The sequence below is a fragment of the Paroedura picta genome, chromosome 1 (assembly GCF_049243985.1).
Source record: "Paroedura picta isolate Pp20150507F chromosome 1, Ppicta_v3.0, whole genome shotgun sequence".
Lineage (NCBI taxonomy): Eukaryota > Metazoa > Chordata > Lepidosauria > Squamata > Gekkonidae > Paroedura > Paroedura picta.
Window position 1 is genome coordinate 33,374,705 of NC_135369.1, and position 27,938 is coordinate 33,402,642.

General features: G+C 46.2%; 1 protein-coding gene across 3 annotated transcripts in view; it reads right to left on the reverse strand.

The window, feature by feature from the left end:
• The window catches only part of REL (REL proto-oncogene, NF-kB subunit), a 57,224-nt gene that overhangs the window by 19,283 nt on the left and 10,003 nt on the right, over positions 1-27,938 (reverse strand). For all 3 annotated transcript variants that reach the window (XM_077333071.1, XM_077333090.1, XM_077333080.1), the window contains exons 2-4: positions 27,785-27,927; positions 25,232-25,380; positions 11,520-11,611 (exon numbers count right to left, since the gene is read on the reverse strand). In XM_077333071.1, the coding sequence (XP_077189186.1) occupies positions 11,520-11,611; positions 25,232-25,380; positions 27,785-27,927 (384 nt within the window). The remainder of the gene's footprint in view (positions 1-11,519; positions 11,612-25,231; positions 25,381-27,784; positions 27,928-27,938) is intronic.

Sequence of the window (27,938 nt, forward strand, 5' to 3'; positions counted from 1 at the left end):
ATGTGACACTTCCTGTGCTCAATTTTTAATAACTATTTGATCACTGTACAGTAACTGTGAAATTGAGAATACTGCTAATACACAGTGTAGCTGTTTTCTAATGCCCTGTAAGCCCAACACACTGTCCTACTATCAAATCTCACTTCTACCTTCAAACCTCATCATCATATTTTAATGGTTGAGTTTGTATAAAGGAGGCTTTCCTCATTCCATGGGGAAAGCGTTGCTTGTACAGAAACACAAACCTGCATAGTTCTTGGGAAAACATTTATCCTCTCAAATGGAACTGTTCTGTTAACAGGAGCACTTCCCAACAGACTGTGCTGCTGAATTATCACCTAGTGGCAGGAAGGTTTTCTCATTCACTTAAATGGAGAAAGGCAGCTCCAAATTGAATGGGAAGCCTCTATGTGCCCAAAATGCATGTGCAACATCACAGTATATGTAGAACTGTTACATCCTTAAAATGCTTTTTTAAAAACATGTACTACTTAAAAGAGGAAGCTCATCTCTTGGGCTATTTTTAAATTCCACTTCCTATTATATGAATAAAATAGAGCACGATAAGCACTCAATTTTTCCTTTAATGGCACAAGATAACAATACTTTGCATTGTTATAGCACTTAACTAAGCACATCATATGCATTACCCCATAATGCAGTACCTTAGCAAGGATTTTTGCCCCCATAATAAAAAGGGGATGTGAGATACAAGCATTGGGGAGTTATAATATAGACACCCAATAACTTGGGTGGCATGGAGGGTCACATTAAAAACACACAGTGAAACAAACACTACTGCATAAAGAAGAAGAAGAGTTGGTTCTTATATGCCGCTTTTCTCTACCTGAAGGAGTCTCAAAGCGGCTTACAATCGCCTTCCCATTCCTCTCCCCGCAACAGACACCCTGTGAGGTGGGTGAGGCTGAGAGAGCCCTGATATCACTGCTCGGTCAGAGCAGTTTTCTCAGTGCCATGGCGAGGTGGGGGGTCACCCAGCTGCTTGCATGTGGGGGGGTGCAGATTCAAACCCGGCTCTCCAAATTAGAAGTCCGCACTTCTAACCACTACACCAAACAGGATTCCCAACTCAGCTTGGACATTTCTGGAGATTTGGGGGCAGTGCCTGAGGGTGGCAAGATATGGGAAGAAAAAGGTGTTCAGCGGCAATGTAATGTCACTCTAGCACTTCCATGTCTCCTAGATCAGGGTTTCTCAACCTTTTTACCTTTTAACTCCAGGTTTTCATAAAACCCTGGTTGAGAAAGTCTGTCCTGGATTCTATGGTACTACATACAATCTATCGTCTGGCACTGCCATTTTTTCTAAGAGAACTTGTCTCTGCAAGCTGAAGATCAGTTGTAACCCAGGAAACCTCCAAGCCTCACCTGGAGGCTGGTAACCTTAGCCTGAGGGAAAATGTATAGGTTCAAGTACAGTGCTCAGAATGCATTTATAAAGTTTATACCTTGGGACTGACGCATCACACAGTCTCCTATTTCAAGAAAACACTCTTTTTTCATCTGTATAAGGCATAACAGCCAAATCTTGTAGAATGCATGCCCACCACTGCTTTCACCACAATTCTCGGAAGAGAGTAGGGCCTATGAGAACGACCACAATGCAATCCTTTTCCTTTGGGGAGATGACATAGCATCCACTTCACAAGTCACAGGACCACCCACCACAACTAATTGTTTTACCCAAACTGAGTGTCATCATCACTCAATCTATTACTGTTTTCAGGCAAGGGCAAGATAACCACTTTTGATTCAGATGTAAAGGGAAAACTGACTTCATCAGCACAGTGATAATTATGTTACCCAAAACTCCAGCTGAACTCTCCCAATGATGTCATCATATCATATAAGGATGTAAAACAGTTTTGTGACACCCTGCAGAACAGCTCAAAGGTGTGGGAAAGGTATAATAATCTTTAATCGCCACATATTTGAATTTCCCGGCAAACTAACAGAACATCAATCTATAAATGCAGTCCATGAAATCAAAGGACACCATGGCTGACGGTATCAAAAGCTACAGACAATTTCAGGAGTTTCAATCAGGGTCACATGCCTCTCTGCTCTCTGTACCAGTGAAGGTCACCAATCAGGATGACCAAGGCTAAATCTTCATGTGAAACAGATACAGATAATGCACATAATCCAGGAATATCAGTATGAAGATATGGTTATAATATTGGACTAGGACTTGGAAGATCCAGTTTCAAAACCCCAGTGAGCTATGAATCTCCCTGCATGATCTTAAGCTGGTTGTTCTCTCAAAAAGGGCAAAATGAGGGATGAGAGGACCACATAGGCCCTGAGGTCATTGGAGGGAGGGGCAGTATAGATACTGAACCTTCAACCTGCAATTTAATAATATCAATCTTCTTGAGAAAGTTTCAGGGGTAGCCATGTTGGTCTGCACTAGAACGGCTAGATTCATGTCTATTAGCAACTTACAGACCTGCAAGTTTTTTGGGATATGAGCTTTTAGCAGTCAAAGCTCTGATACAGGGAGCTTTGACTCTCAAAAGGCCCCCCCCCCCCCAAAAAAAAAATCTTGGTTGTCTTTACAGTGCTGCTGGACTCAAATCTAGCTTTTCTTGAGAAAATAATTGTAAAAATGACTGTGGTTGTACTCATGAACCGTTTTGAACCCCATAAAACACCACACAGTACAGCAGTCATGACAACAGCTGTGTCAAGTGAACCCCTATTATTATCATCCTCATATTGGGGACTGAAGTCAAGAAAGAATGATTTGCGTGGGATGACTACTAAGTCTGTAGACATCAGATTCCAGCCACTAACCTTTCAGATCACAGTTCATTCTCTCTTAGCTGCTACGCTATACCAGCTTCCCCCACACTTTCCTATACCTATCAAATCCAAGGAGGACATTTCAGTTCCTACAATGGACAGTTGCTTTCTGAGATGTTCCAGACCGACTTGGCTTCAGAAAAGACGCTGCCTGATATGCCTTTCAGCCATTCCATGGAACCTAGCAAGGTGTTCCAAACCACTGTCTTTTAGCATTGCTGAGGCATTCTCTTCCTCAACCAGTCTACAGTGTTCCACATAGGGTTGCCAGCACTGGGTTGGGAAATACATGGAGATTTTGGGGGCAGAGACTGAGGAGGGCATGATTTGGGATACAATGCCACAGAGTCTACCTTACATGGTGGCCATTTTCTCCAGGTGAACTAATCAGTTACCTGGAAATCAGCTGTAACAGCACAAGAGCTCCAAACAACAAACTTAACCCAAAATCTTCCAGTTTGGTCAAGATATAGCAAACAAGAAAATATAAATATTTTAATGTGCACATATAAAATTTAAACCAGTAGGGTTCTGAACGTCATGTAAACCACATAAAACATACTCACACACACAGAGAATATGACATATTTTTCATAATCTGAAAAATATATACTTTCTGAACATGTTCTCTCTCTCTCACACACACGTATATATGTGTGTGTGTGTGTGTATGTATGTATGTATGTATGTATGTATGTATGTATGTATGTATATATGTGTGTGTGTGTGTGTGTATATATATATATATATAATGTCTTTGTAGTCTTTGTAACTACTGAGGGAGGCTATAGAACTGCAGAGGCAATCCATTCAGGTTTACTTAAGGCAACCTTGCAAGTTCAAGCTAGAGGTGACATTTACACCAGGGACTTTCTGACTGAACTCTCAAAGTCATTTATCTAGGCAATGGCTGGTTCATTAATGCACTAGGGGAAGTGTTTACATATCTCACTGCTAAAAAAAAAAAAAGCCGGAAGGTGCATAACATTGTTTTTGGCTGCGATCCAACTTCCTCTTCTTGGCCTTACTCAGTGTTTGTAACTGGCCGCACCCACCCCAGTACCAAGGAAACAAGAGTCAGCCAATGGCATTCTACAACACCAGGCCACAAATTTCCCGTGACTCTACATTCTAGTGAAAGGCCAAGTTCCCCCCTCACACCTCCGTCTTTGAGATGTTTTTCTACAAGCATTCAGATAACCATTGCAATGTGAAAGGTAACTGCAAGTTTTAAAAGAACCAGCAAACAAACTTCTTCATCTCCTTCCTTGCTCCTGTGGAGGAGCACAGGAAAATGGCTGCTTTGCAGTTTGGACTCACTGGTGTTATACCCTGCTAAAATCCCTCCCCTATCCCCAGGCTCCACCTGCCAAATCCCAGTGATTTCCCAACCCAGATTCCAGTTATTTCCCAGATCCTTTTTTGGGGGGGGGCATGACTGCTCTTTAGGACAGTGGTCCCCACCCTTTTTATCACCGAGGACCGGTCAATGCTTGACAATTTTACTGAGGCCCGGTGGGGGGGGGGGGGTAGTTTGCTGAGGGACGTCGCTGCCGGTGCCTGAGCCCCTGCTCCACTTGCTTTCCCGCTGGCGCCCCTGACTTCCCATTGCCTGCTGGGGGGCACTGCCAGCAGTAGCTGTGCAGTGCCGCGCCAAGGGGGAGCCCCAGCCCCAGCCATGGCAGCCACTGGAGAGCACCAAAGGTGAGCCAGCAGCAGAGTGGCAGAGCAGCGCCTGAGGCAGCAGCCAGGGAGGACAAGGAGGAGCCGCGGCCCGGTACCGACTGATCCAAGGACCGGCACCGGTCCCCGGACCGGGGGTTGGGGACCACTGCTTTAGGATACTTCAACAAGTTAGGCACCCCAGCCCACTCCAGCAGCTGGCTCCTAAAATACCTAGATTTCCTAAAGTTTTTGCAAAAAGGCATCTCCAAGTGCATGAGGTCCATATTGGCTTTACTCACTATAGTTTCTTGGGCTCTGTGCCAATGAAAATAAAAGGCAAATTGTGTGAAAAAGTGCCGTATTCTGCATAGGATGGAGAATTTTCACACCATTTTACTTGCTAGACTAATTCTGCTTCCAGCGTTCCTGTAAATTCACCATTTTCTTTTGGGCAGGGAATATGTGGTCTTAGAGATAAGGGGTAGGAGGCTATGGTGTATTTCTTGCAAAGGTTGGAAAAGTCCATCCTTCTATGCGTGTTGGCTTAGTATCAAGGGGTGAATTCACTGCTTGTTAGTTCTGTTTGTTAGAACTGTAGATTGCATGAGCACCTTTGTCATGAAACCAATTGTTCCCATTCCTGTATCTTCTTGCTATATATATAATATAATATAATAATAAATGGATATAATAATAAATGGATATAGATCCATTGCTAATAAATGAATAGATCCATTTCTGCTCTGTAACATTAAAAGCAGGTACCTAAGTGCCCTATTCCTGATTTGAAAGCAAAAGGGAACATGACGGTAGTAACAGGAAGAAAAAGTGGAAAGACGTTCTACCAGCTCCGGGGTCACACAGACCTTTGGAGGAAGTCACTTCCATGGATTTTTCTGGAAGTCCTAAAAGTGAAATCCTATGCAGAGTCAATAAGCTTCTAAGGCTGCAAAAAACTCTGCTTAGGGTTGCACTAAAAGGTAAAGGTAAAGATATCCCCTGTGCAAGCACCGGGTCATGTCTGACCCTTGGGGTGATGCCCTCTTGCGTTTTCATGGCAGACTCAATGCGGGGTGGTTTGCCAGTGCCTTCCCCAGTCATTACCGTTTACCCCCCAGCAAGCTGGGTACTTATTTTATCGAACTCGGAAGGATGGAAGGCTGAGTCAACCTTGAGCCGGTTGCTGGGATTGAACTCCCAGCCTCATGGGCAGAGCTTTCAGACTGCATGTCTGCTGCCTTACCACTCTGCGCCACAAGAGGCTCTAGGGTAGCACTACATATGTGCAAACTGAAAGTTTGCCAGTGCTCTCTTAGAGCTTCTTGAGTGCACAAAATGAGAAATTAGAAGCTGTGGCAGAGCTCACTCAGAAGGTTATATGCTAAAAACACCAAGATCTCCAGGGCTTCGGGGATTTTTTATTGTTGTTCTGCATGGATTTTCTTCCATTTGGTGCTCAGTTTGCTTTCTCTTTGCTGTCTCCCTGCATTTTGTGAGAGTGGGTTTGTTCCTTGCTTCTCTCACAAGGTGAAGGTAATTCAAAAGCATGATGATTCCCTTGAGTTCCCCCTCTTTCCCTTTGACCGAAGGGAACCTTACATTTAAAGCCGGTCTGGGATCCCGATATCTGCAAGACCACCCCTTCCATTTTATTCCCCAAAGAGCACTAAGATCACGTGATCAGCACTTGCTCAGGATCCCCATCCTGAATGAAGGACAACTGACCTCAGCCAGGGCCAGGGCTTCTTCAGCTTTGTGGAACGCTCTCCCTGGTGACGTCAAGGCCCTCCAGGATCTTACAGTTCCAGAGGGCCTGGAAGACAGAGCTGTTTCACCAGGCCTATGGCTGAAGCAACGAAATTAACATTGAAGGAAATGCTGGCCTCCCTGCCTACGAAACCCACTCACAAAATATTGATTTGCTAATAAAAATGTAGCCCCCCTCTATAAGATTTTTAAGGAGGTGGCTTTTAATAATATAATTTAAACTTTAAATGTATATATTATTTTCTTTGTATACAACATTATTTTGTATATTTTATTTTGTTGTTACCTCCACTGAACCCACTGGGAAGGGCAGGGTATAAGAATGAAGTGTATTATTAATGCATTATTTTTGTTGTTGTTGTCGTTATCATTGTTGTTGTTAGTTTTGACCACTGAACCCAGTCAACAGCAGCAAGCCCTGCCCTGCCCAGATCCTAAGCCTGCTAAGGCTTCCCCCTCCCATCATCAATGGCGGTGAACTCTATGCAGCTCCTGGGCACCATGCTCACCCCACGCCCCAGATCAATGACGCATCCTACAGAGGAGGTGTTAGCACTGCCTGAACACACAAGTTTTCAGATTTTTCAGCAAACCTGAGGAATCTCACAAGAACACTGTTACTAGATATATACCTGTGAAGAAAAAGCTGTCTTTGGCATTTGGTTAAAACTTCTTGTCCAAATGTCAGAATGTCCTGTCAATACTCTGATGTCACTTCTGGACACATGGGTAACACTTCTAGGTAACACTGTGTGTGAACGAGACCTTGGGGTACTTGTGGATTGTAAACTAAACATGAGCAGGCAGTGTGATGCAGCGGTAAAAAAGGCAAATGCCATTTTGGGCTGTATCAACAGGGGCATCACATCAAAATCACAAGATGTCATAGTCCCATTGTATACGGCACTGGTCAGACCACACCTGGAGTATTGTGTGCAGTTCTGAAGGCCTCACATCAAGAAGGACGTAGATAAAATTGAAAGGGTACAGAGGAGAGCGATTAAGATGATCTGGGGCCAAGGGACCAAGCCCTATGAAGATAGGTTGAGGGACTTGGGAATGTTCAGCCTGGAGAAAAGGAGGTTGAGAGGGGACATGATAGCCCTCTTTAAGTATTTGAAAAGTTGTCACTTGGAGGAGGGCAGGATGCTGTTTCTGTTGGCTGCAGAGGAGAGGACACGCAGTAATCGGTTTAAACTTCTACAACGATATAGGCTAGATATCAGGAAAAAAATTTTCACAGTCAGAGTAGTTCAGCAGTGGAATAGGCTGCCTAAGGAGGTGGTGAGCTCCCCCTCACTGGCAGTCTTCAAGCAAAGGTTGGATACACACTTTTCTTGGATGCTTTAGGATGCTTAGGGCTGATCCTGCGTTGAGCAGGGGGTTGGACTAGATGGCCTGTATGGCCCCTTCCAACTCTATGATTCTATGATTCTATGATTCTATCAGCGCATCACCAGCAATGTTATGTCACCAGAGAGCGCCCCTGCTGCTGGTAAGTCTCCCTGCTGGCTGCCAGTCCCTCCCTGGCACACTTCTAAAGTGATACACTGTAACAATAATAATAAACATTCCATATTACATTTGAAGATATGGAAGAGGAATACCCGATTAGACACAGTGATGTCATTGTTCTTTGGAAAGCTAGTCCATTCCATTAGCATCATGCTAATAGTCTCTTAGGAATTGAAATCCCACTCATAGCTGAGCCACAGAGAACACTCTCATTGGCTACCCCCCAAACCTGTTTTGCACATGAATTCACAGGCATCAGACAAGAATTGTGCATTTAAATATGTTCGCTATTTGTTGGCCCACACCCACCGTACTAAATGTGACACTGTAGAAATAGCTATGCACAACAAGCACCACTCTTCACCCACTCACCACACCTACCATGATTCACAAATTACACTCACACCCACACTCCCCCGGCTTGCTTGGGACTAGAACACCACAAGTTTCCCACCTTGTCCCACTCATTTATTATACATTGGTCTGTACAGTTGTCAGGGGCCAGGCTAAGGGCTTCAAAATTTAGGCCAACATGCCTGAATGGCTACCATCCATTTCAAAGCATCCATTCAGTTTTTAGCAAAGAATGACGCAACAGATGTAGAGCTTCACAAACGGCTGAATGTGCAGAAATTAGATCTTATAGAGCAGAGACAAGCAAAGAATCTAATATTGTAGCACCTATATTGATTTAAAAAAAAGGGCAAACACTACACTATTTTAAAAATACTTGGGAGCATCCATAAACTTGCAAATTCCCCCCCATGTTGCTTGCAAGATTCAGCTTCTCACATGCTCACTGCAATCTTTTTTACAACTGCAGCAGCTGAATCGGAGGTACCAGGGGAAAGACGGCAAACAGTTAAGAAAATAAAAGCCAGATCTAGAAATTTGGTATGAGTGCTTGGCTATCAATTATTTCTATATTTCTGTTGATTTCTGGAAGGAAAGTTGTTGTTTTTTTTATACCCTGCTATTCACTCCCCAAAGGAATCCCAAAGCAGCTCACAAACATCTTCCCCCTCCTCCCCCTACAACAGATACCATGTGAGGTAGGTGGGGCTGAGAAAGCTCTGAAAGAACTGCTCTGCAAGAACAGCTCTAAGAAGAAGAGTCGGTTCTTATATTCTGCTTTTCTCTACCAGAAGGAATCTCAAAGCGGCTTACATTTGCCTTCTCTTTCCTCTACCCCCAACAGACACCCTGTGAGGTCAGTGGGGCCAAGAGAGCCCAGATATTACTGCTTGGTCAGAACAGCTTTACCAGTGCTGAAACCTCAAGAATTACAAACCTATCTTATTTTACTATTATTTAGGATATGTGTAGAGTGAGAGAGCTGCATGTTTTCACTATTTATATCTTTGCTGAGCTTGATTATCTGTGCTCTTTTTAAACTATTTATTAATCTTCTTTAGAAGATGACCCAAAAAAATCGCAGCTAGCCTCTCTTTCAGAAAGACTTATCGGATGGAGATGCCTGCTAAACCATTTCTGCTCTCAAAAGCTACATCCCATTGTGGCCAGCCCTTGCTGGTGATGTCATAACCACAGCAGACAGCCCACAGAGGAGAGTTTCTTCCTCCTGTCTGCTGCCTTCCCATGACGCTGCTGTTACAGTGGAAAGATCTACCGTGGGAGGACTGTAACTTGTGACAAAGGCACAGCTTGCAAAAGAGGCTGAGGCTTCTGAGCCCTTGGGATCCCGATATGGTTGCACAAGGAAGCCATCGCTGTTGGAAGACCTTCCGGCATTTAAGCCGGGGTGGGGCGGGGATCCCCTTCACTCTTTCGGTCCAATGATTTATTTTTGTCCCAGAAGATGTACGCATTACATTACATCCACCTTGCTGAAGTTATGGACGTGGTTGATTCCTTTATAGGAGATTTCCTGGAAATCCTACATAAAGTGCCTTGAGCTCAAGGAAGGAAGGAAAGCAGGACATAAATCCACGCTAAATAGCCAAGCATCTGGTTTCCAATGCCAGTCAGCCAGACCATTATATCAATATTCTATTTATGAAAAGTACATGCTGATTTTCAGTAGCTCAATATACACTCTAATGTCATCGAGTTGTTCTACCCACTTGTATCTTTACCTTATTGTAGACTGACCATAACAAAGAGCAGTTAATTGAGACAGAGGAACTGGGTCTGTACAACATAACAAGAATATGTGTCACTGCATCTATGAGTCAACAGCAAAGGACCAGTAACATGACTGCTTCGTGGGTGGGTGGCAAGTTGTCCCATCACACCTCTGTCCCACATGGGTGACAGTGTCAATCATATGGTGAGTATGACCTTTTAGTGCAAGCAACATATAAGGGAAGCAGCTCTCCACACATTCTGCCACGCCATGGTCGACTGTGACTCACTGTAGTCACAGGTGGCTTGCAAACTGGCACAGTCCAGAAATATGAGACACTATGTCACTATGTTCTAGTCCGACCTGATGGGTAGATTTCGGACAGTTGTGATGGGAGACTGCTGCTCTGCACCTTGGCCTCTGGACGACAGGGTTCCCTAAGGTTCCATCTTGTCCCCCATGCTTTTCAACATCCATGTAAAGCTGCTGTTAGAGATCATCCAAAGATTTGGCCTGCGTTGCCACCAATATGCAGATGACACTAAAGTCCATCTTGCCTTACCAGAAGGTCTCTGGAAGGTTGTGGAAACTGTGAACAGGTGTCCAGAGGCAGTTTTTGAATGGATGAGTACTAAGAAGTTGAAACTTAATCCCAACAAAATGGAGGTGCTACTGGTGTGACCCAGAAAATGGATTATCCCTTGTTCTAGGTGGGATTGCAGTCCCCTTAAAGGATCAGGTTCATAGCTTGTGGGTGCTGCTGGAACCAAGCCTCATACTGGATAAACAGATGGCAAACATGGCCGAGATTCCTTTCACTACCTTTGGCTGGTAAGCCAGATGCAGCCCTTCACGGGTGAAAAAAATCTTGTGACTGTAGTGTATGCCGTGGTAATATCTAGATTACATGAGTCTGTGAAGTTACTCTTGGAGACTGTCCAGAAGCTACTGTTGGAACAGAATGCTGCAGTGCTGATTGCAGTGGGTCACTGGAACCATTTAACTCTAGTCATGTTCCATCTGCACTGGCTTCAAAGTTGCTTCTGGGCTCAATTCAAGATGTTGGTATTGGCTGTTAAGGATTTTTAGGATTGCCAATCCACAGCTGGTGACTAGAGGTTTCCTGGGAAATCTCCAGTCAATAGGATCAATTCAACTGGAGAAAATGGCCGCTTTGGAAGTTGAATTCTATGGCATTATACCCCACTGAAGAAGAAAAGAGATGGATTTTTAAATGTTTGTGGTTTGAAACAGTAAAACTTTCCACAGCACTCCACAGTGCTTAGCGTAAGTCACTTGCAGTGTGCAAGCTGTCTGTCTGTCATGTCATGTCTTCCATAGCATTCTAAAGAGAACCAGCTTGGCGTAATGGGGGGGGGGGTTGCTCCTGATGCATCATTGCAACAATGCTCAGCTGGGCCCCACACCCAGATCAGACGCCCAAGCCTGCCACCAGCAGCAGCTCAGGGATACCAGCTGAGCTTCAGAGCGAGCAAGCACAGGTAGCCACTCCAAAGGGCTCCTTCAGAGGGCTCAGTACATTCCAAGCAAGCCATGACTTAAAACATGCAATGGCAGCATGACATGTTATCATTAGCTTAGCTAGTATATATAAGCATAAGAAAAATGTTGTCTTTCAGTGCATCTTTGTTGCTACTTACCACTGAATGGGTTGATGTTATTTGTGATTCGCAAGATGATGGATTCTTTGAGTTCTCTTTTCTTCACACACTGGATACCCAGGTTCTGAAAGCTGGAGCACAAACAGCTATTTCAAACCACCATCAGCAAAACAACCCTGGCCCAAAAGTGAATTATTGCAAAAATCCCTACGGCAGCATATCCCTTACAGGAAGATTTCATTGAGAATGACCATGAGGATCTCATGCGATTCAGCAAGTTCACAAAGGTGCCACCATGTTGACATGCACACATTTTTGGGAAAATGAAAGAGCCGGGGTGGTAGTGGTGGTATTGTGACATTCAAGAACAGAAAGGCTGCCTGGCAAGGAGACTTATATAAATTTGAAACCATGCAATACAAAAACCTAAGCCTATCCCAGCCATACAAACACAGGAGGAATGAAAATGAAGCAGACAGCTGGTATATCTGCACTACACACTTGTGCCCATTTTCAATATATTTTAATTGTCGTGGTTTTTTCCAAAGAATTCTGGGGATTCTAGCTTGGTAATAGTGCTGAAAATTGTGTTCAGCAATACATGAATTTGGCATCAGGAGAGAAAGGCCAGTGTATAGTTCAGCCTTTCTCAACCAGGATTTCATGAAACCCTGGTGTTTCTTGACGCCCTTGGAAGGGTTTCCAGAATGGGTGGGAGTTAAGAAATAAATAAGTAATTTAAAAATACATTTTTTAAAATTGTTAAACATTTATCGGATGATATGATTATATATGTTCATGCAGACCCACCCCCTTTCCAAAATAGCCAATGATGGGGCTGGAAAGGGGTGGGGCCCCAGGTGGGCATGTACACAAACCATATTTGGCATGATCATGCCACTTCTGGGGTTTCTCAAAGTCTGAAGAATGTTTCAGGGGTTTTTCAATGGTAAAAAAGTTGAGAAAGGCTGGTATAACTTATCCCACCAAGGAAATACTCCTGCTCTTGTTTTGGAATGATAGCACACAACTAAGAACTTGTCATTTGGAATGGCTGGACACACTCCTGGGATATCTGCATAATGAATGAGGAAGCCATACAGACTCTTCATACTTGTCCAGTCCTATGACAATACTAGGGACCAAGCCTGTTGCACTCAGGAATACAATGGGCTCTAGATTAAGGGAATGGGGTGGAAGAACTCTGTGGATGGCCTCCCCCCCCCCCCAGGACCTGGAAAGGCTACAGGCAGTTGTTAGGGAACTCACTGGCAGGGACAGCTCTGACATGGCAGGAATTTGCAGCCTCCGAGCCTCAGAGGGAAGTGGAAGGAGGAGGGGATGGTCAGGCGTAGGGGACGGAAGGTGATTGGCTGGCCGCTGGACAGACTGCAAGCCAGTTGGAGGAGGAGGCACTCAGGGGCGGGACAGCCACCCTAAGTAGGTGTTAAGCGCTGAGTAGCACAAGCCATGAGACACGCTCCTCCTCCAAGGCCTTACCAGAAATATTAAGTAGAGCAGATGAAGCTGCCATATAATAACTAAGCGTACTTCTTCATTTAGGTTAGTATGATCTACCCTACCTGACGCTTGCTCTCCAGTGATGGAGAGCTAAGAAAAGTTTCCTAAACACTTGTCATCTGAGGTCCTTTAACGGGACAAACCAGGGTCTCTCCTGAGCAACCTGCTGCTCTTTTAAGCATGTGTGCAAAGAGAAGCCGTAGGTATAGAGCCCTTGATCTCTCTGTGCGTGTGAGCACTAGCATCAGATCAGATCCTTCAATAAAGAAGGAAAAAAGGAGAAGCAGAAGGAAAAAAGCAGAAGCAGGGGCTCATGCAGGGTTAACACTACCCACCTGCAAGCCCTTACCTATAGACTGCTCTCACAGAGGAGAGCCAAAAGTGCCTCCTAACTAGCACATGAGGCAGTTCTTAAAAATATTTGGATCCTGGCTCATAAAAAGCTTTAAGGGTAAGCCCCAGAACCTTGAATTGAGTCTGTTTCTAGATGCTAAATCTTCAGAGGATATGGAAGGCATTTGGCAATACAGAGAAAGCGGTGGAACTGGTTTCAAATTATGTATCCAATCTCTGCCTCAGGTTGGCTCCAGAGAAAGAAAGACTGATTACGATTCAGAGCCAGCTTGGTGTAGTGGTTAAGAGCGGGGGCTTCTAATCTGGTGAGCTGGGTTTGGTTCCCCACTCCTCCTCCACATGCAGCTTACTTAGTGACCTTGGGCTAGTTACAGTCCTGTTAGAGATGTTCTCTCAGAGCAGTTCTGTCAGAGCTATCTCAGCCCCACCTACCTCACAGGGTGTCTGTTATGGGGAGAGGAAAAGGAAGGCGATTGTAAACCACTTTGAGACTACTTTGGGTACTGAAAAGCAGGGTATAAAAATCAAGTCTTCTTCAAATGCTATGGGAGACATGACAGGCCACATGCTGACTGCGTTTATGTCTATCACAGGTGGCCTACACTATAAGCACCGTGGAGTGCTGTGGAATGTTTTGCTATTTCATGCCACAAAGATTTAAAACATGCTCACTGATCAAAACCAGCTTGTATGAGTAATATTACACCCCCAAAAGAGCACTATGCTCCGCCACCACCAACCAGCTGGTGATCCTTGGCTCCAAAGAAGCACGTCAGTCCTCAACAAGGGCCAGAGCTTTCTCTGTCTTGGCCCCCACCTGGTGGAACGAGCTCCCTGAAGAGATCAGAGCCCTTACTGAACTCCCACAATTCCGCAGGGCCTGCAAAAGGGAGCTCCTCCAGCAGGCGTTTACTTGAGTCCGACCAACCCAACAATATCTGCTGGTCCCCCTGGGACACCCCCTCCATGACCTGAAGCAGCCTGACCTCCCTGAGTGTTTGTCCAAGTTATCGTTCTATTCGAAGCCACTGTTAGATTATTGTTGACTAGTAAAAAAAGACCATTGTATAAAGGAGACAATGGGCGCTAGCAGACGGGGGCAGGCGAGGGGCGGAAGGCGACCTGTAAGAGGAGGCTGGCGGGGGTTCCGCGGCTCCTGACGGGTGCTCCTCGGCGGCGCTTGCGGGTTTTTTTTTCTTTGGGCTGCTCCTCGGCGGGTTTTGTTGTTTCAGGGGCGATGAGGGCAGGGAGGCCCCGGCAGCCGCTCTCTGCGCACGCGTCGGAGGACGGGTGCTCCTGGGCGGCTCCTGACGCGGCTCGTCGGCGGTTTTGGGCTGTGTTTTTTTTTCTTTTTTTGTTATCGGTGGCTCCTCAGCATTTTTTTTTGTTTCAGTGGCGATGAGGGTAGGGAGGCCCCAGCAGCCGCGCTGTGCGCGGCTGCCGGAGGCTCCCAGGCCGGCGGCTTGACTTTGCGCCTCTCGGCGTGTCAGGCCGGCGGCAAAGAAGCAACTGCGAGCCGCGCTGCGCGCGGCTCGCAGTTGCTCAGGCCTGGGAATCGGAGGGACCAAACGGCAGGCGCTTTGCGCCTGCCGATTAGTCCCTCCAATTGTCTGTCCAGAGGAAGGGTCAAATCCGGACCCTTCCTCATCACGGACACATCCCGCCTCAGAACGCCTTACCGGTTTATTTAGTCCGTGGCGCCCGTGGCGCCACGGGCGGTGTTAAGATATATGTTATTTATGACTGTGTTATGGGTTTAGACTGTTCTATGTATTACTCCTGAAATGTTTTCTGTGAACCACCCTGAGTCGTATGGGAGGGCAGTATAAAAATCTAACACACAAACAAACAAACAAATACACAATACAGTACAATGAACATTGAAATATAAGAAAACTTAACAGTGAAAACTTGTATCAAACAGTGTCAGATAATAAACAGTACTCAAACAATAACCAACAATTTGGTCTTTCTGCACTGTGATTCCGTATTCTATTAGTGTAGCCTACAGGGCTTCTTGTTGTTGGTTAGTGGCTTGCTCACTTGTCTTGACCAAATGCCTGGTGGAAGAGCCCCTTGCACAAGTTCCATGAGTCTAGTACCCTGCTCTCCAAGCACCAACCTCAGCGATCAGAAGGCACAAGGGATCTAGAGCCCAAGGTGCATCCCGCCACATTGGCCATTTGATTACGGCCTCTACAGATAATGAAGATCTTGGTTCTTCTCCAGTATGAATGAACGTTTCATCAATCTCAGTGGAGTACCAAGCAGCCTTGAGAATTTGCATGTTTATTTCTGTACAGAAGGGAACAAAACTTGTCGTACATGAAAGCAGGGGTGAGTCAACTTCACTCTCGTATTTATTTAGTTAATTTGCTTCTAGGGAGTTGTGTCGTCTCATAACGTGACCAAAGTACAATAATTGCAGTTTAGTCATTTTACTTCTAGGGAGAACTCAGGCGTGAGAATGCATAAAATTTAAGACAAGTGGATCAGAATATACTTATGTGTAACAAGATTTGTGCTTTACAACAGGGGTAATCAACCTGTGGTCCTCCAGATGTCCGTGGACTACAACTCCCATGAGCCCCTGCCAGTGTTTGCTGGCAGGGGCTCATGGGAATTGTAGTCCACGAACATCTGGAGGACCACAGGTTGACTACCCCTGCTTTACAACATCAGACAACAATCAGGAAACTCAGTGACTTCTAGGTGGTCCATGAGAAAATGGCCAGTTGACCAGAAGCAAAGAATGGGCTGCCTTTGAGAGAAACTGTGGCTCAATGGAAGATGCACATGCTGTGCAAACAGAAGGCCCCAAGTTTGATCCCTGCCGGGAAACATCTTTTGCTGCCTCAGAGACCCTGAGGAGTCAGTCCCACAGTAGTCAGAACTGAGTTCGATGAATCTGTTCGATGAATCCTCCCCCCCCCCCACACACACTCTGCAGTTCCTGCCAAGGGGGAAGAAAGGACTGCTTTATCTCAGCAGTTTTGGTATTGAATTCAGCTGCCTCAAACACATCACAGAAGGAACAAGCAGTTTCAAGGAGAGGAAATCCACTCTGTTCTCACTATGGGGGAAGATTCTGCGGTTCTTTCAGTGACTCATGAATGGATGGGGTTGCCCCCGCTTAGTCTTGTAAAGTACCTGGAAGTTAAGACGGGGCTCCTTGGGGCCAACAACTGATGTGTGCCGGAGGGCCAGCAAAAACATGCTGAGAAGCCCTACAACCACAGCAAACGCCTCCCTGATCAAGGTCTGTCATTGGTTCGACTAGGAGGAAAGGCCACAGGGCAGCTGTAACAGCTTGTGCCAAACAGTGGTCGGTTGGGCAGGATGCAGAGCTCAAGAGGTGTCTCTGTAGGCAAAAACATGGCCATGTCTGCATGAGTGAACCACACCTGCCTCCAATATACACATTCACTTACTTCCCTTTGCCTTTTGGGCAAGGGCAGCGGGGAAAGTACAGAGATTGTCCTTAAGAAACAGTACCTGAATCTTGAGGGAGGAAGGATGGGAGGGACTTGTGACAAGAAGCAGCAGGGAGCAGGAGGATTAAGTTCACATACCCCTCTGCTCCCAAAGAAGCATTTCCTTAGAGCAAAAGCAGCCACGAATTTTGGAAGGTGCTGATGTGTAACATCCAATTCTGCTCTCAGAAGATACCCACCAGACTAAGAAGGTCCCAGTAATGTCTTACACAAAAACAGGATTCAAATTTATGAGAGCTATAGTTTAAATAATAAAATGGTTCTCCTGAGCCACCAGTGGTTGGGGATTTTTAAAAGAATCTAATTAAAAAGACTACTAACTCAGCATTCTCAAAGTAGCAGCTTCAATGTGTGCAGTATTTACACAAATGTGAGAGCTGACAAAATTCCGCAGGGCCTGTAAGACAGACCTCTCCTGCCAGGCCTTGGACTGAGGCCAGGTGGCACAAGGCTAAGGAAGATCTGGACCCTCCTCTGAAATGTCGTATTGTCATCTTCCCGGGGCAGCAGGGAGGAGGGGAGCTGGGGGCCAGTGTGGGGAGAGGGTAAGTGGTTGGTTGGGGCTGGGATTTTAACAGTTTATTATATTATGTGGACTTTGTTGTGATCCACTGTGAGCCAGCTGTGCTGGGAATGGCAGTGAACAAACAGACAAACAAAAAAGAAAATTTCCTTAAATTACAGTCCTACTGATTTATATTATTTCCACGCTAGAACTCTTTTGTACAGCTCAATCATTCATCTTCTGTGGTTGGAATAATATAGGTGGTCCCATAGAGTAGCGATCCCCAACCTGTGGGCTGCGGACCACATGTGGTCCTTCGACTAATTGGAGGTGGGCCCCGAAAGACGCCTTCCCCCCCCCTGGCCCTTTACTTCATCCCCCCCAGCCCTTTACAACACACTTCATTGTTGTGGCGTGTCTGTATCTTATTTTGAAGGGATGTTTAAACATTACCATAGCGATCAGAGAGCATTAGGGCAGTGGTTGAGAGTAGAGGAGTAAACTACCCCCCCCCACCAGGCCTCAGTAAAAGGCATTGAGTGGTCCCCGGTGATAAAAAGGTTGGGGACCACTGCCATAGAGCACTAACTAGAGTTGCCAACCTCCAGATGGGGCCTGAAGATCTCCAATAATTACAACTGATTTCCAGATGATAGAATGGTTATCCTGGAGAAAATGGCTGCTTTGGAGGATGGACTCCGTGGTGTGTACACACATACAGACACACACACAGAACGAGAACTCCATGGTATTATAACCCAAGGAGGTCAATATATAGTTATATACACCAGTGGTCCCAAACCTTTTTCAGGCTGGGGACTGGCGGCAGCAAGGAGGGCCCCCCCCTCCCGCAGTAAGAAGCTTGCCGGGCCGCAAGCTTGCGGCCTGGTAAGTTTCTTACTGCGGGGGGGGGGGGCGGGGAGAGGGAGCTGCGGCCCAGTGCCAGGGCCTTCGCACCGGGCCGCGGCCCGGTAGTTGGGGACCACTAATATACACCATTGAAATATGGCAGCAATACCCTTCCACACATGCACAACCCTACTGCCTTAATACAATGAACTAAATCTGGGCCAGCAAAGGTTTTGCTTCTTTATACAACATTTCTAAATTAAGGAATGCCCTGGCCAACAGGAATTAAACTGAGAAACGAAAATATCAAACAACAGGAAAATGCAAAAGAAGTACCCCTGGAAAACCTCCATATTGCTTTGCCAGTCCACATGGGACAGACGCCGCAACTGCCGTTTAATCTTTTTTTAAATGACCACAAATTAGGGCTGAAAATGTGACACATGTAACACAAAGCACTGGCAGGCCCCAGGTTGGCTGTGATGTCATCTGAATTCTCCATGCAAATTGCAAAATGACTGAGCTATTCTGAAAGGAGCCTCAATGAACCAAAGATTTAGCCAACATATTTTTCACCAGCTCTTGCACCAAGGAGTTCAGGGCATCTGAATTGTTCTTCCATGTTGCTACCGGGTCAGTTTTGGAACTACACCTGGCAGCAACTAGTGGGTATCTTGCTGCTATGTGGCTTCCATGACTCACCCAGAATTAGGATTGCTAGGTCCCTCCCGGTAAACAGTGGAAAGTTGGGGGAATTTACCAGGAGAAAGAGAAGGCCATCACATACAAAGGGATGTCATCATGCCAGTGACTTCAAGGTGACTGGTATTTGGGCAAAAGCTCTATGGTACAACCAGCTTTTAGCATACAGTTTTAATCCAAATACAGAGTATCACCCATCACTGGCATGATGATGTCACTTCCAGTTGACCCCAGCAACATGGTCTGGGCCTTCCTCTTTCTACTGGTAAGTCTCCCCACCTGCCAGCTGATTGGCAGTTAGGGGGGGCAGGAAATGGCAGCAGGGGATCCCTACTTCCTGTGGAAGGTCTGGCAACTTTACACAGGATTGGCTGTTTACTAATATTCAACATCAGCCACACCATGAAAAATAGTGTGGTATAGTAGTTAGAGTTCGGGAGACCCAGATTCAAATAGGGTTGCAAACCTCCAGACAGGGGCTGGAGGTCTCCTGGTATTACAACTGATGTCCAGACTACATAAAACACTTATTTGTTATTATTTAAATCATTTATTTCACTTATTCTGGAGAAAAAGGATGCTTTGTAGGTGGACTACATGGCATTATACCCTGCCAAGGTCCCTCCTTTCTCCTAGGCTCCAGGTATTTCAGAATCTCCAGGTATTTCAGAATACAGAGGTGGCCACCCTAGGTTCAAATACCTGCCAAGGAGGCTTGCTGGGTGACCTTGAGTCATGCACACATTCTCAGCCTAATGTACATCACAGGATTGTTATGAGGATAAAATGGAGGAGATGATAATAATTTAAGCTGCATTGGGTCCTCATTGTGCAGAAAGGCAGTGTAGAAATGAAATAGACAGATAGGTAGAGCTGACAATGCTGGACTGATAAATGGCAGGTTGCTTGGGGAGTGGAAAGGAAAGATGGAAACAGGAAAAGGGAGGTTATGGGTTTTTTATAATATGGCAGTGAGATAAAAGTCATACGGTGCAACCTATGTGAAGAACGCATTTCTTTTTTGCCCTTTATATTTTTGTATACATAATTCATTGTTTATATGTGCTTTTCTTTTCCTAAATTAAAAATCCAGTGGGGGGAGGGGTACAGGGTTAGTCAGTTGCAACAACATTAAACAGAAATCCACTGGGACCTCAAAGGTTAACAACATTTATTCCCAAACAAGCTCTAGAGAATCATGGTTCACTTCATGAGATGCATGAAGTGTCTATCCATAGCAACTGTTTATACTTAAGTATAAATTGCCACTATGATGTAGACCTCTACGCACCTGATGAAGGGAATTCTAATTCATGAAAGCTTATTCAGGAATAAATTTTGTTGGCTTTTAAGGTGCCACAGAATTTCCTGTTTATTTAACCCTTTAAGATTGCTTTAGGATGCTTAGGCCTGATCCTGCGTTGAGCAGGGGGTTGGACTAGATGGCCTGTATGGCCCCTTCCAACTCTATGATTCTATGATTCTATGATTCTATGATTCTAAGAGTAATCACTGGGAATTCAGGTTTAAAACACAATTAAAATGTTGCAGATAAACACAATAAAAATGTTGCTTCCAAAAAAAAAACACTGTTGATCCATGATCCTGAATTGCTCTGGCAGTCAAGAGAGATACTTCCACACAGTTTTCTGTTCTCATCAGACTCTGGACAAAAGTAACAACAGCTGCCTTACTTTGCATACAATGGATGGTATCGGGTCACAAGGCAGTTTCATAGGGACTCCCCCCACCTACCACCAGCAACTTGATTCTTTCCCACATGGAAAACCCATGACATCATCCCCCCCTCCCGGGGACAGCACAAAATAGGAAGTTGAATGCCAAACTGTAGCAAACTGCAATACCAAAATCAGGAAAATAAATGCAAACCAGGCTTATTGTCCTACCTATTCTGTCTCCAAGCAACTTCTTGCCTGTCTCATAATGCCTGGCATTATTGCAGATGAAAATCCAATTCTGTTCGTTGTATTTCTCAGAATTACTAGTCAAGATTTGAACAAGATCAAGAGAGTCTAGAGCAACTCATATGGGCTAGGGTGCCACCAGTACACTGATGACACCCAGTTCTATTTGTTGACAGGCGGCCAGCCAGATACATCACCAGATTCATTAGCCAGACATCTGCAAGCCATGGCAGGATGGCTCCAGCAGAGCCACCTGAAACTCAGCCCCTCAAAGACAGAGGTCCTGTGGCTGGGGGAGAAGGGGCCAGAAGAAGAAGTGTGCCTCCCATTCCTTGACAGACTACAATTAACTGTTTTGTGCACTGTCAAGAGTCTGGGTGTGGCCTCCGATGCCTCCCTATCATGAATGTAGCTTGCCAGGTGTTTTACCATCTGCACCAGGCAAAACTACGAGCACCCTATCTGGCTCCGGGAGACCATGCAACAGTCACCTCCAGGCTGGATCATGGTAACTACTCTTGTCACTGAAGATTACAGCTGGTGCAGAATGCTCCAAGCCTGCTTGCAGCGGGGGGGGGGGGGGGACAAAAATTAAATAAATAAGACTAACAAGTACCAAGTGGCATACGCTAGCACTGCATCAGACAAATGAAGTAAGCTTGAAATGACTTGTGCATGCATGAGCAAAGATATAGTGGAGGAAAACAAACATTTAAAAACGCAACCTTTAAAAACGCAATTGGGCTGATCCTGCGTTGAGCAGAGGGTTGGACTAGATGGCCTGTATGGCCCCTTCCAACGCTATGATTCTATGATTCTAACCAAAAGACCATGATATTTAACACGTGCAGTCCATGACACCTCTACACCAAGCACACTGACATATACCATAAGTATAGTAACCATTACACTTCTGCAACAAACTCACGAACTGCAGCCACTGCCCCTCTCCGACTCGATCCAAATCTAAAATACAAGTGTAGCACCACAGCAGTACCTTACAGCAGTGGTCCCCAACCTTTTTATCACCGGGGACCAGTCAACGCTTGACAATTTTACTGAGGCCCGGGGGGGGGGGTAGTCTTTTGCCGAGGGATGCCGATGCCTGAGCCCCTGATTTGCTTGCTTTCCTGTCAGCACCCCTGACTTTCTGTGCAGTGCCATGCCGAGGGGGAGTCCCAGCCATGGCGGCCGCTGGAGAGCACCAAAGATGAGCCAGTGGCAAGTCAGCCCCCAAGGCAGCAGCTGGGGAGGAGGACAAGGAGGAGTGGCGGCCTGGTACCAACTGATCCACGGACAAGTCCCGGTCTCTGGACCGGGGGTTGGAGACCACTGCCTTACAGGAACATTGCAAGGACTAGAACAAGAGATTGGGTTGGATTCAAAAGACTGTGAGTGGAAGGGTTTTCCCCGCAATGTCCCATACACAGTATGCCCTGACAAGCATCTCCTGAGGGTGGGGGAATAGTTAAGAACAGCATGTGGGCTGACACAAGGGTCTGCAGTAGCAGTGAATCAGCAAAACCTGGTGGAATGAGGTCCCGGAAGACCTGTGGGCCCTGCAGGATTTGTCAGCTTTCGGCAGGGCCTGCAAGACGGAGCTCTTCCGCCAGGCATATGGTGGAGGCCAGGGTGGTTCCCAGCGCTGTCAGCTGTGGATCTCTAGCTGAAACCAACTAAGTCCCTCGCTCCCAGACAGAGAGTAATAGACCTTGCTGGATGGGGGGAGGAGAGTGGGTTATTATCCACCATCGTGATATTGTGTTTTAATTATGTTTTAATGGGTTTTTATGGGATGTTATTGTTTTTATGAAGTTCTGTAAACCGCCGTGAGACTTTGGAGAGCGGCGGTATTTATAGATATAGATATAGATATAGATATAGATATAGATATAGATATAGATATAGATATAGATATAGATATAGATATAGATATAGATATAGATATAGATATAGATATAGATATAGATATAGATCAAAACCAGACAATATCCCATCAGGCACTGGAAGTACCTTTCAGCCCATGAAAAAAAGAAAAATAACCAACTCACTAGGGAAAACAGTGGAACGCAGTCCGAATTCTCGGGGGGGGGGGGGGGAATGAGCAAATGACGTCCTTCAGGTGCAGCCACATTTCTTACTTGCCCTTCAAAACTAAGCCACATTTGAAAACTGACTTGTTTTTTACAGCCGCATTTAGTATTTTATTTGAAACTAGAATTAAAGCCCATTTTATCTGCAAATAAAATGGGCACTAGGCCCCCGTGCCCAGGGAAGCCTTTGCAGGGCGAAGGCTTCCCGGGGGCTGGGACGCAGTGGCCAATGGGGCGTGACCTGGGGCGTTCTGCTGGCCGCTGGCAGGTCCCGGGGGCTGGGAGAAGTCAGCCGGGCACCCACCCACCCAGCCAGCAGTGTCACGTGGCGGTCTCCTGGCCCCAGGACCACCCTTGCTGTGGCGAGGGTGCTCCCAGAGCCGGGAGAAGGGCTGCAGGTGGCCACCCACCCAGCCTGAAGGCTCGCAGAGCCTTCTCCTGGTCCCAGGAGCAGGGCGGCGGTGCCTCCCCCGGCCAGGTGGAAGGCTGGGAAAGCCTTCTCTCAGCCCTCGGAGCAGGCTCGCCGTGGCGAGGCTGGCCCCAGGGCCGGGAGAAGGCCGGCGGCCGGCCACGCACCACAGCGAGGCTGTTCCTGGGGCCGGGAGAAGGGCCTGACCTACAACGCCCCCCCCCAGCGGCAAGGGGCGCAGAGCAGGAAAGGAGAAGGGATGACGCATCTTCGACGTGGCATCCCTGCTCCTTTCCCTACGTGGAGGAGAGACCGGGCCGGAGGACTTACCCTGCGGGCTGGCTGTTCAGTCTGCTCAGAAAGTCCCTGGCTGGGCTAGGCGAAGCTGGGCCAAACAGCCAATGGGGAGCCGTGCGATTGGCTGCTTGGCCCTGGATGGACACTCGGAGGGCCCAATCAGAAGCCGCTTTGTGGCTCCTGATTGGGCCCTCCGAGTTTTTATCCCAGACAGGGCCCGCCCTAACTCCTCCCCAGGTGGCCTTACCCTTTTATTTAATCCGCTCCACAGGAGCGGTTAAAGATTACTTGGATAGGGGCAGGTTAAGGTATTGCCACCCAAAATCAGCTGCTTTGGCTGTTAGTTTTTAAATATATGAGGATTTACTCAATCTTTTATACAATCAAGTGTCTGTTAATGGCAGGATATGTCCATGAGTCATTCCACAAGGTGAAGATATTGCACAGAGAGGAGACACTGTGCCTGTCCCACTCCTATGGAGCAGAGTTCTCTTACAGACAGGGCTGGGTCTAGGGTTGCCAGGTCCCCCCTGGACACTGATGGGAGATGAGGGGTAGAATTGCCAAATCCAGACTGGGAGATCCCTTGAGATTTGGGGATGGAGCCTGAGGAAGACAGGGGTCTCAGAATCCACCCTCCAAAGCAGCCATTTTCTCCAGGGAAACTAGTCTCTGTAGTCTGGAGATGAACTGTAATTTGAGGGGATCCTCAGGACTCACCTGGAGGCTGGCATCCCTAGTTGGATCCTATAACTCCCTACCACTAAATTGGATTGTATGACTCTCATCAACTGTGTTTTCTTCCAAAAGAGAAAGATTTCCTTCAATGCAAACAGACTTTTCTCCTTTAATAAAGGTAATTCTCCCTTGAAGGAAAGTTGCCAACTCCAGATTGGAAAATTCCTGGCAATTTGGGGGTAGTACCTGGGGAGGACATATTTGGGGGAAGGGAGGAAACTCAGAGAACACCTTACACCTCCAAATCAGCCACTTTCTCCAGCGGAATGGATATTTTTCACCTGGAGAGTAGTTGTACTTCTGGATTTCACCAGGAGTTTGTCACATGTAAGACTTAGAGAATCATAGGAACTAATGCACAAAGATCTGAAGTATAGCATTGTTTATCTGCTGTGTTCTAATACAGAAACTTAAAATCCCCCTAGAGATGTCTGACGGACCAATAATATACAATGGATTCACAGAACATTAACTAACTAGAAAGGACTGCACACATGCTCATGAATCAAACTCCATTTAAAACTCATCAGTTCTCCCCATGCTTGCTTACCCACAACTGCCTTGGCCTCTAGAAGGGACACATTACCAGAGCACTTGACAGCAAAGGGCCTACAAAGAGATGGCAGCATTCCCATCTTGGGCCTTACAGCTGCAGGGCACGGTCCCCACAGGACAAATTACAGGGCCAGCAAAAAAGGGATCAGACAAAAAGGGGGCAAAACAACTGAGGGAATTAAGACCAGCAATCAATCCCTGGATAAGTAGAGCCAGGAAGGTGAGTCCAGATTTGAGGACTGTAGCCTAAGGTCTACAGTCTATATTACATCTCTCTTCAACCACCTACAGCAAGTGCCCATTACTAACCTCAAGACTCTGCGGTCTGGTCCAAATTCAGCTTCATAATAGCCATTTTCACAATCTTTTCCAACCAACCGGTGGGGATGGGGCCTGTAGGGCTCATTCTTGGTTACCAGTGTTACTCTCACTTTTATTTTCCCAAAGTAGTTAAAAATCTATTAAAGAGAGAAAAAGAGGTCATTACTATTATTCATAATCATTAGTTTTAAAAACACACTTAATCATTCACTGCGGAGCTGAAGTGCATCTGTATTGATCAGAACCAGGTATTCCGTGACTCCCTGGGGGCCCACAGGAGTTTCAGAAGGTGGCTGCAGGAACTCCAGAGCTGGTCTGCAGCCTTTCCCCTCTTGCCTTAATGGACTCAGCCACCAACCAGGGAACTGGCTGCTTCCATTGCTACCCCCCCCCCGAGCATAAGTGAGTTCTCTTATGGTTTCTGTGCCTGAGAGGGGTCAGAGACTGCACACCTTACTCCTGCCTTACTCAGCCTCCATGGCTGAGAGGGAATTTGAATCCAGGCTTCCTAGTTGGATACTCTAATCACTACACTACTCCATTTCCAGTCGTTTCCAGTAATTTCAATGAAAGATCATCAAGCAGTGACTGAAACCAGCATGCTAGATAACAAGCGGGAAAATTAGAACGAGATACTATTCAATAAGGAGGAGCGTAGATTTCTACATCTGGGTTCCAATCATGAGAAGCATGCATACTGGAAGGGAGATACACTTCTGGGTAGCAGTGTGTGTGAACTTGTGGATCTTGGTGGTACTTGTGGATTATAAGCTATATATGAGCAGACCGTGTGATGCAGTGGTAAAAGAAGGTGAATGCAGTCTTGGGCTGTATCAACAGAGGCAGCACATCAAAATTACAAGATGTTATAGTCCCACTGTATACAGCATTGATCAAACCCCACCTGGGGTACTGTGTGCAATTCTGGAGGCCTCACTTCAAAAAGGATTTGGACAAAACAGAGAGGGTTCAGAGGAGAGTGATGAGAATGATCTGGGGCCTGGGGACCAAGCCCTATAAGGAAAAGCTGAGAGACTCGAGAAAGTTCAGCCTGGAGAAGAGGAGGTTGAGAGGAGACATGATTACTGTCTTTAAGTATTTGAAAGGTTGTCACTTAGAGGAGGGCAGGGAAAGGTTCCCGTTGGCAGCAGAGGATAGAACCTGCAGCAATAGATTTTAGCTACATGGAGAATGGTATCGGCTAGATATCGGGGGGGGGGGAATTTTCCACAGTCAGAGTAGTTCAGCAGTGGAATCAACTGCCAAAGGAGGTGGTGAGCTCCCCCTCACTGGCAGTCTTCAAGCAGCAGTTGGACAGATACTTATCCTGGATGCTTTAGGCTGATTCTGCATTGAGCAGGGGATTGGACTAGATGGCCTGTATGGCCCCTTCCAACTTTATGATTCTATGAGTTTTGACCTAGATTTTATCAAAACAAATGCAGTTTTGTAAATCTAGCTCTCTTATTATAGTAGATTATTTTAAAACAGGAATGGCTCTTTTGGCATTTCACTGCAGCACTGATTAATATCACAGACCAAATTTCAAAATGGAATAAAAATAGGATTCCATTCCAACAGAAGTGTAAATTTCAAGGAATGTAATGCCTCAGAGAATGTATACTCATTCCTGCAGCATCCTCAAAAGGATGTTTGTATCAAGGTTTTATAATATGCAGGTGAACCTAATCAGCAAGGAAGCCAGCTGCTCAGGAAGCATGGGTTGTAGAGAAAAAGAGAGCGGGAAAGTCTGCCCATCCTTTACTGAATTCCACACACAGGTATAAGAAAGCAAGCATAAAGTAAGTTTCACTAGCAGGCAAAAAGCTATAGAACTGGATGGTTTTTAGCTTTTGATTTCAAGGAACCTGGCTGCTTGGACAGGGCCAGGTGGTAGAACTAGGATCCAGAATCAAGATACCTAGAAAGGGTAAAGGTAAAGGTAAAGGTATCCCCTGTGCAAGCACCGAGTCATGTCTGACCCTTGGGGTGACGCCCTCTAGCGTTTTCATGGCAGACTCAATACGGGGTGGTTTGCCAGTGCCTTCCCCAGTCATTACCGTTTACCCCCCAGCATGCTGGGTACTCATTTTACCGACCTCGGAAGGATGGAAGGCTGAGTCAACCTTGAGCCAGCTGCTGGGATTGAACTCCCAGCCTCATGGGCAAAGCTTTCAGACGGCTGTCTTACCACTCTGCGCCACAAGAGGCTCTTACCTAGAAAGGGAGCAAGTGCTGTATCTGTAAGGGCAGAACCTGCTGGGCTACAAGTGGGGCAAGACAGGATGCTGTTTATATCTCCCTACAAGCTTCCCATTGTATTTTGCATGGAGAACAAGGACCTGCTCAATTGCTCTCGGAAGGTAGCTTTAGGTACGTTTACCTGTGTATGACCCACTGACCAGAAAGTGACTAACTGTTGAGGAAGTATGCATAACACTGGGCTGCCCTTTAAGCCCCCTTACCCTTGTCTGCTAAGTGAGAAACAAATGGTAAAGGCGTACGGGTTTCTTTTAAAGCCATGATGAAAGATCAGTATACCTGAATAGCTGGGAAAGTCCGGTTGATATCAGTGCTGCGCTCGCCTGGAATGCTGCCAGCTGAACGTCCTTCACACTGATACCGGAAACGCATGCCTCTCTGTCTAGGCTGCTCACATATTTCGATGTATGGCTCGTGACCACCTTTAATGTGA